The sequence below is a fragment of the Colossoma macropomum genome, unplaced genomic scaffold (assembly GCF_904425465.1).
Source record: "Colossoma macropomum unplaced genomic scaffold, Colossoma_macropomum, whole genome shotgun sequence".
NCBI lineage: Eukaryota > Metazoa > Chordata > Actinopteri > Characiformes > Serrasalmidae > Colossoma > Colossoma macropomum.
This window is the reverse complement of record NW_023494798.1, coordinates 26704815-26717667: the sequence shown is the minus strand read 5'-3', so window position 1 is coordinate 26717667 and position 12853 is coordinate 26704815. Positions and strand designations below refer to the sequence as shown.

The 12853-nt window shown below is 36.7% G+C and overlaps 1 protein-coding gene across 4 annotated transcripts in view; it reads left to right on the top strand.

The window, feature by feature from the left end:
* Positions 1–5293, top strand: part of nptnb (neuroplastin b) — a 39108-nt gene extending 33815 nt beyond the window's left edge. For 2 of the 4 annotated variants that reach the window (XM_036585223.1, XM_036585226.1), the window contains 3 exons: positions 3198–3219; positions 3419–3498; positions 4218–5293. In XM_036585223.1, the coding sequence (XP_036441116.1) occupies positions 3198–3219; positions 3419–3479 (83 nt within the window). In that variant the 3' untranslated portion in view covers positions 3480–3498; positions 4218–5293. The remainder of the gene's footprint in view (positions 1–3197; positions 3220–3418; positions 3499–4217) is intronic. The other 2 variants (XM_036585224.1, XM_036585225.1) reach the window with 2 other exon arrangements.
* Positions 5294–12853: the final 7560 nt, after the last annotated feature.

Genomic DNA, 12853 nt, shown 5'->3' with positions numbered 1-12853 from the left:
GATGATAATTTTAGGCTACTTTTATAAACTGAAGCAAGGAACACCATTATGGCACAAACAGAGATATTAATGGCTCTTTCCCCAACATTACAGCTTGGAGTATGAAATCAGACTGGTTAGGGAAATCCTTTGATCTAGTGAAGGTTATACAGCTAACTTTACATCATAACCAGAAAGCTGAAAAGGAAAATGCAGCATGCAAACCACTGAAACAACTGGAATTTCTTCATTGTTGATTTTTTTTTTTTTTTGCATGAACACTGTGTACTGTTTTGACAGAGCTCTGTGCTCTGAATAGGATTTACCCATGCGAGAAAGAGAAAGGGGGAGGGGTAGATTAAGGTAGATTATATCTGGCCATGGTCTTATCAACAGAATCAGAGATGAGGACGTAATACTCTGTGCTGTCATGCACAACCTTAAGGACCTCACTGTTATTTTACATTTCAAGGATTTTTCAAATACCTAGTATCTAGAGTTATCTAGTAAACCTAGTTTTACTTTTGAATACCTAGTATCTACATATTAAGTATACTGAGAAGCTGGTCTAAGAGATGTTTCAGCAACATTATTAAATGTTCCTCTGAGTTAATGACCAGAGTCGTTTCTGCACATTGCTTTGGAATCCCTTATTTTTTGGCAAAGGGTTTTTCAGTCTCACCCCAATGTAGTATTTCTTACATTTGCTTCATTTAATGGAAATTGTCTTAATTTAAAATCAAAACGGATCAACCCAAACTAATTCAAACAAAAGCAGATCAATATATTCAATTTCGATTACAGTTGTGCTTGGGTTTGCTGGAAATGGTTCAGTGTGTTGGAAACGTATTGCCTGTGTCTCAGTTAGTGTATTACATGAGTTTAGGCATCTAACAAATAACTGCCTGGAAGCCATGCTGTCCTGTCTCCAAATATAACCTCATAACCTGTTTGGTGTAATATGCTGTCGAATGCTGCTGCCCTCAGGCTGTGGATGCATGCTCTGTTTTCACAATCTCATACTAACCAAGTACCTCCATCCGTGTCTAAAATGGTTATGCACAGTCAGAACTTTATGCTTCCTTCTAGGATTTCTTATCTGCAGAACATTTCTATTAACGTTAAAACTGAACCGACTGCAATAGCAGATCAGAATTTGGTGAAGAAATTGCTAGGGATGCACTGATATGGGAATTGTGGGCCAATGTTTTTTTTATGGACATATCTGCTGATTCTGAAATATAAACATTTAAAAATGTGGGAACTGGGATCACATATACCTGGATTGGCATTACAGAGAAATGTAACATTTATTTGTAAGGGGCTATACAGTCAAATGTTAAATTCGGCAAATAAATAAACTATAATTGTGCATTAACATGCAGAAGTGTGTTCCTTGTACACTCTTGGAAAAAAGGTACGAAACCTTCTTGTCATTGGGGTGGTACCCTCAAGGGTACATCTCAGTATCTTTAGTCAGGGAACATAATTGTACCATAATCCATTACAATTATATTTTCTACATACACCCCGTCTCGTCCCCAGGCTTTTTATTTTATTGTTCTGTTTTAAAAAATTAGGTTATGAAAAGGTACAAATATGTACTTTTCACCTGGAAAAAATGTATTTAAGGTACACGATTGGACCTTAAAACCACTGTTGTACCTTTGAGGTACATTTACATTGTTTGTACCTTGATGAACGAAAAATGTACCTGCTCCGTGCCTGTATTTCTAACAATGTAGAGGATCTGAATTTATTTTGACTTAGAAAATCATCAAAACGTAATTTGACCAGAGCATCCAAACTTTTGCAGCATACATCACCGCCCTTAAAGTCAATCAAACAAGCTCTAATGTGATCGACTGAAAGTAAACCTCCTGAAACTCAGGAGATAGTACTGGAAGTGTATTTGTTATGCCACATCTTTATCAAGAAAATTAAATCTATAAGCTACAGAACACATGCCTGCTTTTTGATTAGGTTATATTTACATGCACACAGTAGCTGCAGTTCTTAGTTAACCCCTCAAAATACCAGTCTTAATACTAAGGCTTAATATTCAATAACTACAGGGACTTCAGTACAAACTGGTTGAGCTATTCTTAGGTTATAAGAATGGCTCTGGTCATGTAAGGGGTTAAGAAACTGGACAGAACCAAGATGTTTATATACAGTTGCAGGAAAGACTAGTCCATTTATAGTCCTGTTTACATGGATGCCAGTAGGGATGCAGACATCGATACATAAATATTTATAAAATGTATCTATATTATATATATAAAACTTAAGTAACTTTTAAACAGTGTAGTTACATTTACACAAGTACGTTTGCTTAAGTAAAATACTGATGGATATGTACTTCCCTGAGTACTCATATTATTAATCTACTTTTTTACATTAGGAATGTACTTTTTACTCAGTAACATTTCAGCTGTTCATATTTAGTTAGTAATTCCTCTTTTTGTATTTAATTTCATTATGCTTTGTTGGTGACAACATATGTAAGCTTTGGGGTCAATTATTTGAAGTCATTTTTGAGCTTTAGCACTTTTTCAGACCAAAAAAGGAAGAATAGAGCTTAATAAACTTCACCCTACGCTTCCCCTATACTGACAGATGCTGGATTTACTAAAATAAGTAATAGTTATTTGTACTGGGTTACAAATGCAGTAAAATAAATAAAACTCGTATTTTAGCACAGTAGCCTAGCAATGCCGAAATATTCTGCTTTTTATTCTGCTGCTATCAACATCAATCCGATATCATTGTGCATCCCTAGAATTCGCTAACTGTCATCACATAAATGTGAAATCACTGGCTGGCTCTAGGTTTTGGTGGCAGCTTTCAGAATCTACATAATTCTTGCCTAAAGCTACTTCAGTAGTGCATTAGTACTGCAACTGTGGCACCCTTTACAGATGTGACTTCAAGCAAATTCTTGCAGACTTGCTAGAAATTAAATGTAAGCTAAACTATAAAAACCCCAAAACATACAGATGATTCTCCATTTCATATGCTGAAGTAAAACAATCATTTTTTTTTTATCATATTTGCTGTGACGCAAACTTTACAAAAGAATATCATTACATAAAATGGTAGAATGGAGCACTTAAATAACTGAGAATAAGTTTTAGAAAAACACTGTTCAATTTGTAACAAACATTTTTTTTTTATCTCCTCCCCCTTTCCCCTTCTGTTTGCCTGCCCTGATGAAGATGATGAACCAGCTGGACCAGTGTAAGAGCCGAGCTTCATTTCTAGCATTCAAACACAAAATGCATTATGTTTATCATGACCTAACAAGAAAAATAATTAAGATAAACGTAATTTCAACTTGAATAAGAGACAACTGACATGAATGAAACTAAACCTTTAATCATTTATTATAGAAAGTCACTGTCTAGTATTCCAAAAGTTCTTTTTCCCCCTCTCGCAGGAAAACAAATTCCACTAACAACCACAAAGACAAAAACCTGAGACAGCGGAACACCAACTGAGCAAATAAACTTAGAAAAAGTGAGTACTGCTGCTAGAACAGCATCACCATTGAAGGATGTATAGCTACTGCCAGACAAAACTTTGTATCTCCAATTTTTTTTAATTTTTTGACATAATTTGAAAGTGCCACCTTTACATTGTGTTAAAATTTAATGACGAATGGACCAAAAGAGATGCTCCAAAATTACTTGGAATAAATAACTGTTGCATTAACTTCCATTAAAGGTTAGAAAGTTTTTTTTTTTCCTCCTGTACAGTTACCAATTTGGAGATACAAAGTTTGATTCCAACATTGACAATGTATTTTTTGATAACTGCATTTGCCCAGTTTTCATCAACAGGTCTTATTCAGCAAGCCTTTTAAGGAAATTTACTGTGGTTTTGACCTGCAAAGGTTAGATGAAGCCTAGTACTGCTCAATTTTTGACACAAACCAGCTGTTTCAAACAGCACTGAGCATGCATAGCTGGTACAAATGCTTAAATGGAATATACTACATGTATGAAAAAGGGATGCTTTATGGAAAGATACACTTGTGTAATAGTCATTACATAACAGAGATGCACACAAAAAGATAAAACAAAGTCTGGTTCCCAAACTTTCATATGCACATGTCAATAAGGAACTATGTGACCTGAACCACTCTACAGCTTTCTACATAACAGATCAGAAAATAACAATAAACCATTTTTTAAATAAGCATTCTAACACCTCCCTCCTTAATTTCTGTTCTGCAGAGGACTAACTGCACATCTTGACCGTATGAAGGTATCCAAGGGGAGAAGAACCTCCTGGCCATTTCTAATAAAGCATATCCTGCCTCACTTGGTGAACGAAACAACAGCAGCATAACACTGGCAGAAAAGAACAATAAGGACTGTCTTAAGCATGCCTTATTCAGTCTTATGGTATGTGAGTATGTGTGGGCACAGGTGACTAAATTCATTCAAATGGTGTACACATCATTTTTACTCTGTGCTGTTAACTTTCTCTTTTTTTTTCTTCATGTCATCCTAATGAGGTTATCCTTTTTCATACTTACATATCGTGTCGAATGCATGCAGTAACATAACCTAATAACAGTTCATTCTTTTCTATCGTTATTTATTTGTGTGGTGTTGCATCAAAAAGGATTACCCTACGTGCATTTTTTTAAGAAATTCAATCGGAGGAAAAAAAAATATGTTCACTTGAGTTCTTTGTACAGTTTATCATTGATTCATGGAATTTAAACAAAGGTGTTCTATCTAAAGCTGGACTGCAAGAGCCTAGCTGTGACAGGCAGAGCAGTATTTAATCACAGAGAACTGTCTATGTATTAAATAATTTAAAAAGATGGATAAATGTTATTTATTTTCTAGAGTTACATAGATGTCTTGTACAGGTTGCGCTGTAAGTGTTCAAATATTATAATAGCATATCTGTAAAAAGCAAAGAATATATCTTTTTTTTAAATTCTCTATGTCCTCCAACAAATGTTTCTTTTTAGTCAGATATGATTCTTGTACAGCATGGCTATTATCCTATGCAATATGTATTCATATAGATCTACTGAGAATTGTAAGGTGGGGAGCGTTTGTTTTGATGAATTTCACAGACTAAGCTTTAATGTTGTGGGATCATCAGGATGCAGGAATAGAATAAATGCACTGCTGTAGTTGCATGACTACTCCTCCTTAAGAAAATGGTGTATCAGTGTGTTGCAGTGCAACTGGACCAATATATAAAAGGTGGCACTTGCTGGAGCTAAAGCCATTACAATAATATGTGAGACCAACTGTTCTTTTTAAAATAAAGGCTCCAAAATTATGAATCAATGTGTCGTTTTGGTTGCTTGATTGAACAACTGGAACATCAGCGAACGACTGGCACATTTCCAGGTACATATTTCAGATGTCATATTATGAAAAATCAGTGCTAACACATGTAAGTACTTTTCACTACAGCAAAAACAGAAAAGACAGTACTGTGCAAAACTCAGACCATCCTCCCTGTATTTAGTTATTTATTTTTTTGACAAAGATGCAAATTATTTGTTTCTCAGAAGATATTTCTGAGGAGATTAGATATAAGATAATCCACTTGCATTAGGAAGGAAAAAGTCAAAGAAAAATATGTGAAAATAAAACAAAACTTGATTACAAACTGTTATGGCAATTTTACTCTCTTTGCCATACAGCTCAGTCAGGAAGACCGACTCTACTTGAGGCTCAAGGAAAGAGAAGTCAATTAAGACACTGAGTTATACGCATTCAGTCCAACTCTGGTTTATTGACACAGCTTGAGTAGTATTCATACACCAGTTGTCATATATCCCTACATCCTGTTATTCAGGTCTCTCTAACCTATGATGCACATTTATTCACTACCTCTCTTTCTAACCACTTCCCCATGAGTGTCAAAAGGGCATTTCCTTCTGCACAAACACATAGCCCCTCCTGTTCTTCCCTGTTCTTGTTCTGTCATTAAATTTAGACACAAAATCCAGACAGTATGTTAATCAAGTATCAAATGTCAGACAGTCATGTGCGAAGATTCAAAGATCAGGTTCAGATTCAAAACACACAAACTTGCTTTTTGCCATCACACAAATCATAGAGAAATTGGGGTTCCTAACAAGTGAGCAAGACCTGGTAACCAACCAAAATTCTCATCATCAGATAAACAGAACTTAAAACAGTCATTTTGGAGATATAAGACAAAAGCTCCACTCTTGCTTTAGACCTGAAAAAAAATCAGCAGGTGTTTCGCTGTGGGAAGACTCAACGCTATGGGCCTGAAAGCATGTGTAGCTGTCAAGAAGCTGTTACTGAGAAAAGGGAACAGACAAAATAGAAGAAAAGTTGCACTTGTCCACCAAACCTATCTGAGATGTGCAGTGAGGTATTATGGACTAACGAGAGTAAATCTGCAATTGGGATTACTTGGATCTTAAAACGGAGAAAATACAAACAACTAAGACTGAACTTTGCAGGTGTTTCAAAGAAGCAAGGAAAAATATCCCTGCAAATTTCTTTGAAAAACTGATGTTATTATATTTAGCTATGGAGGCTTCTGTGTAATTTCCTGTTAAACACGCTGCCGCTATCTGGACAACATCTCTAGTATGGTAACTTTACAAAAGAAGTTAAAAACCTTCTTAACTTTAAAAGGGAGGTAATGGAACACTTTTTGTGTGACTCATTATGAAAACTGAACTCAGTGTAAAGAGCAGCTGGTATTTACAATTTATTAAACAGAACAAAAGCATAAATAAATAAAAATAAATAAATACATAAATAACTGTTTTGTCGAATAGCGACAATATGTTTGTTTGTTTCCTGATGCAAACAATGAATAGCTTTAAATGAATCCCTTCATTCTTCAGTACTTAATAACTGGAAGTTCAATACATGAAAGGTGGTCTCTGACTTTTGCACAGAACTAGAAACCATGATAATGATCAATTTTTATTGTACCTCACTCCTGGATCAGCGCTTTCAGCTTGTTCTCCACCTCTTCTACAAAAGCAGGGAAACCACAGTCAAGCAGACAGAGGCGCAATAGGTCCTCCAGTTCACCAGGGGGCAGAGCAAAATGACGATATGCCATGGGCAGGGACAGCCCACGTTCACCCAGGAAATACTAAAGACAAAAGAAATGCTCTTGTTACTGCATGTAAAAATAGGGCCAAGTTTGTGGCAGTGAGCTCCAGGGAAATCTCCTCCAAATTTAACTCAAAGTGACATTCTGCTCTCATACTGTCATGTCCATGGACATCACAAAGATACCTTCAACTAAACAAAATAGTTATTACGTTCTATGCAAGCTACACAGAAAACACCACTCATTATTTAGTATCAATCACTGTGGACTCTGGATCAGTCTCCAGCAGTACCTGAGAAAGATGCTTGATGGACAAAGATTCCTCAGTAACGTCAGAGGCGGCCTGTGGCGCTTCTACTGGAGTCTTAAGAGATGACAAAAATAGATTCATTCATTACAGTCTCAGGTCTCACACTGAGGGGTTACCCAGCCAATCAATAAGCTCATTATTAATTTAACAGTCTCATCTTTTTCAATCCCTTTCATCCTCTGCTTTGTCTCTCTGTCTCTTCACATGTTTCAAATATTCATTTTGGTTCTGAGGTTCAGATTATATTTACTTTTTGCACAAAATTTCCAAAAACTGTCAATCCGCATAGTCAAATAGATATTGCAATAACATGGGGAGGTTCTGGAAGTCACTCTATTTGGCACATTGTTCCAAGAGCACCATCTAGTGGAAGCAAAGTCACACATCACATTTACTCATTGCATAGGCCCCTAGCGAGAAGCTATTTTGCTGGAAAGGCAAAGCACCGCACAGACTGCTATTTTCACTGCTCTAACACAACTGGTCTAGCTCATACTGTGCTTGATGATCATCTGATGAGGGTATTTTAGCGTGCTATGCTGTGGTCTTCTAATACTGGACTAAGACTAATTCTTAGACTAGAATTTGACATGCATAGCCTTTGTTCAACAAATTTTTAAATAATAACACTAATAATATTCATGAGTGACAGTAAAATACTTAATCCTTTGAACTTTTATTTTTCAGTTATTAATCTTAAGACTAATAATTTAGTAACTACTGTGAATTATCTGAAGGGATGCACTGATAGGGGAACTGCGGGCTGATAATGATATCTGAAACTTAATGTACATAACTGCCAATACTGATACATAAACATTCAAGAAACATAAAAATTGATACTAAATCCAATTGGAATAGCATTACAGAGAAATGTATCACTAATTTCTGTAGGGTTACAAATGCAGTAAAATGAATAAAATGCTAATATTTTAGCAATAGCCTAGCGTCCCTTAAATGTTCTGGTCTTCCAGAGTACAATAAATACATCCTTAAATGTCAGTTTGAAATATCAGTTGAATCTAAGCATCTGTCTGACGCTGACTGATCTGATTTTATCATTGTGCATCCATAATTATTTGGCAACTACTATAAAATAAATACGTAAATTATGTAGTTATGTGGGTGATGTACTGAACAGACCATTGAGTTTACGAGTTGACAGCTGTATGCAAAGGTTTAGACACCCCTGGACAAATATATTTGTTGATTTTTGAGGTAAACACAAACTGCAGTTGAAAATGACATTTTTCTGCAAATGTTGTATGCAGTTGAATGTGTTGTCAAGTTACTTTATATCCGATTCATTTTATAAATAGAGGGAAAATAAATAAATAAATAAATAATGTACTGAAATAAAAAAAAAATGAAATAAAATATTCATCTAGGTGTACCCTGTTCTGGTTATGGAGTGCCTTATTCAAGCATATTTTGGTGATTTCTGTGCTTAAACACCTGCTTTAACTTAGCAGTTAGTTACCAAGTTTAGAAAGTGTGCTAGAGCACAGACATCAAACTGTGCTGGTCTCCAGCCCTGGGCTAAAAGAATCCCACTGCTGAATGGAGGCTGAATGGCTAAACAGCTACTACTAGACAAGCTTCTGGTTGTGTTTGAAATAGCCTACTGCATACTGCTCATGTACTGATTGTGCCCAAATCTAGTAAGCAGAAAGAGGGGCTTACTACATACTGCTCAAATGCTGACTGTCCCCAGAAGTCTTAAGAAGGAAGAGGGGCTTATTATATACTGTCCATGTACAGATTAGCCATGTCTCAAAGCTAAGGAAGCAGCTGAGGAAAGGTGCATTCCTCTATTGTTACGCCACTGAAGAATGTCCTGTTTTGTGGGATCCATTAAATGTGGCAAAGAAATGTGTCCTTCATTTCTGAGAAATCAAAGGATGCAGCTGGTTTAACCTTTAAGACCTTCAGTCACATACAATCCACCATGTACAGTCCAAAAACATTTGAAAAACACTGGATATAGCAGTGAGTGGAAGATGCTGTGGCAGTAGTGTTTCTGATGAAATGTAAATTAAAATTTAAACTTCATTTACGTTTTTTTTTTTTTTTAATTGCAAAATTTAAACATGTAGCACTGCCTATGCCAGTTAGCTGTGACATGTTAGTACAGTTTGCTCAGACTATCTCAAACATGCATGAGTGACAGCTGAAGAGGAGCCTTTGTATGCCAGGGATACGAAGGTCTCTGCAACCTCTTTGCAAACACTGTGAGACATGTCTACTGTGCTCAAAAGTAGCAGTAGAAGGAAGTGCTTACTACATATTGCTCATACATACACTTAAAAAAGATAGTTCTTGATAGGTTCTTTAGTAAAGAAAATAGTTCTATATAGAACCATGGACACTCATAGAACCCGCTGCATGATTAAAGGTTCTTTGCATCATGAAAGGGTTCTTTAGAAAGAGACAAAGCACAAAATAGGGTTCTTCTATTGTTAAAAGCCTGACATTGTAACAATACAAGAGCCCTTTTTGGTGCTATACAGAACCCTTTTCAAAATGGTTCTACTTACAGCCATCTACATTCTGAAGAACCCTTTCACAATGCAAAGAACCCTTTAATCATGCAAAGTGTTCTTTGAGTGATTCTGTATAAAACCATTTTCTTCACTAAAAACCCTTGAAGAACCATCATTTTTAAGAGTGTACTGATTTTACCCAAAGGTAGTTAACCGAAGGAGAGGCCCACTACATTTTTTTTTTTTTGTGGATTGTGACCCAAAAGTATCAGGTAGCAGGCAAAACGTGACTAACAAGAGTTTCCACATTAGACCAAAGACATTCTGGCTAAATATTCTAGTATGCAACCAGGGTAATCTTCATAATAAACTGCATGCTATAATGTAATGCAGAAAACAGCTAGCAACAGTTGCTAAACAGAGATTTGAGGGCTAAGAAAATGAGGTGGGTTTTGGGATCGGTCACATTGGCTCAGCCCTTGAGGTTAGTTGAGTCTAGTCACACTTCTGCCCTCTAGTAAAGGACATGGTACATTATGGTAAGTGTGGCTTAGTGGATACTAAACAGCATACTGATGAGGTAGTATGCTGTATACAGTTCACAGTAAGCTATTTTGAATACAGCCTTGATCTTGATCTACCTGTTTACAAAACACCTATTAAATTCACAATTTTTTCTCATGTAACTGCTCTGCTGAGACACTGGGCCTCATTCATCAACCATTCTTAATCAGAAATTTCTTCTTAAAACCCCCTTCTGCAGTTTTCATGAAGATTATGACCTTCACCAATGTTTTCTTATCTAGGATTTCTTCTTGGGTAAGTACAGAATCTACACACACCCAAGAGCACAAGGGTGCAAACAATTCTGCAGTTTAAGCACAAATCATGAATCTGACGTTCTTTCTCAAGAACAAATTTAATATATATATTTTTATCCAACCCCATTTCCAAAAAGGTTGGGATGCTGTGCAGAATGTGAATAAAAACAATGATGTGCTAATCATGTAGACCATATTTTCAAAGGAAAACACTACAAAGACAGCAAATCAAATGTTGAAACTGAGAAAAATTTTTTTTTGAAAAATATATGCCCATTTTGCATTTGATGCCAACAACACATTCCAAAAAAGTTGGGACGAGGGCATGTTTACCACTGTGTTTCATTACCTCTTCTTTTAACACTACTCTCTAAGTGTTTGGGAACTGAGGAGACCAACTGCTATAGTTTTAAAAGTGAAATGGTTTCCCATTCTTGTTGATTTCAGCTGCTCAACAGTTCAGGGTCACCTTTGTCATATTTTTCATTTCATAATGTGGCAAATGTTTTCAGAAGTGACAGGTCTGGACTGCAGGCAGGTCAGTTTAGCACTCGGAGCAATGCTGTTGTAATGTATGCAGAATGCGGTTTTACATTGTCTTCCTGAAATAAGCAAGGCCTTCCCTGAAAAAGACGTTGTCTGGATGGCAGCATATGTTGCCAAAACATGTATATATCATTCAGCATTACTGGTGCCTTCACAGATGTGCATATCACCCATGCCATGTGCACTAATGCATGCCTACACCATAATGAAAACTGACCTTTGAACTGTGCACTGATAACAAGCTGAATAGTCTTTAGTCCAGCAGATGCAGTGTCCATGATTTCCAAAAAGAATTTCAAAATTTTGATTTGTTGGACCACAGGGCACTTTTCCAACTTCTCCTCAGTCCATTTTAAATGAGGTCGGGCCCAGAGAAGGTGACAGCATTTCTGGATGCTGTTTATATTTGGTTTCTTCTTTGCATTTTAGAGTTTTGACTTGCATTTGTGGATGCAGCGACAAACTCACAGACAGTCGTTATCAGAACTGTTTCTGAGCCCATGCAGTGATTTCCACTACAGAATCATGTCTGTTTTTAGTGTAGTGCTGCCTGAGGGCCCAAAGATCACAGCCAGCAAATGTTTTTTGGCTTTGTCCATTACATACAGAGGTTTCTCCAGATTCTCTGAATCTTTTTATTATGTAACGTAGATGATGAAAAGCAGAAGTTCTAGGCTGTTTTGCATTGAGAAACGTAATTCTTGAACTGTTCAACTGGTCTTTCACAGAGTGGTGAACCCTTCCTCATCTTTACTTCTGAAAGACTCAGACTCTCTGGGATGCGCTTTTATACCCAGTGATGTTACAGACCTGTTGCTAATTAACCACCAGGTGTAGCATTACACAACTTTACCAGCCTTTTGTTGCCCCCGTCCCAACTTTTTGGAACGTGTTGTTGGCATCAAATTCAAAATGGGCATAGATTTAAAAAAAAGAAATAAAATTTCTCAGTTTCAACATTTGTCTTTGTACTATTTTCAATTAAATATAGAGTTTAAATGATTTGCACACTATTGTATTTTTTTGTATTTACATTTTGCACAGTGTCCCAACTTTTTTGGAAATGAGGTTGTATATTGGTAACTGAGGCCGATTCTTCTTACACCAAGAACAAAGTTCAAATCTCTCATCTTTGCTTTCCCTACTACCTGCTAACCCCTGTTTCAGAACTACACAACTGTAAACTAACTCGCCCACTGTCCTCGTCTATAAATCTACATATTGTAGCACTGCATTTAGGCTTGGTATACTATACCTGCTTTTGCTGGTCAGTTTCAGTGGTGTGAGTTGCGGGAGGAGGGGCAGGGGGCCCCTGAGTGCCAATCGGCAGGTATTCCTGTAGTCTCTCCACTGCTTTGTTGCAAAAATCTACTGCTTCAGACCTGCTTCTGCCATCAAACTGTAGTCTTATCATACGGCTCTCTCCCTACATGAACATGTGGAGAAACAGTAACGCACAAACAGGCATACAAAATATATAATTATTAACAATGCTTGCACAATGCAAGCCTTCAGGCTACACTGTCTTGCTCAACTAGCATGTTCAATTAATAGGCGTACCAGCTGAAGCTCTAGGCTCAGCGTGTGAATCCCATACCCTAAGTGTCTGTGTATGATCTATCATGTTT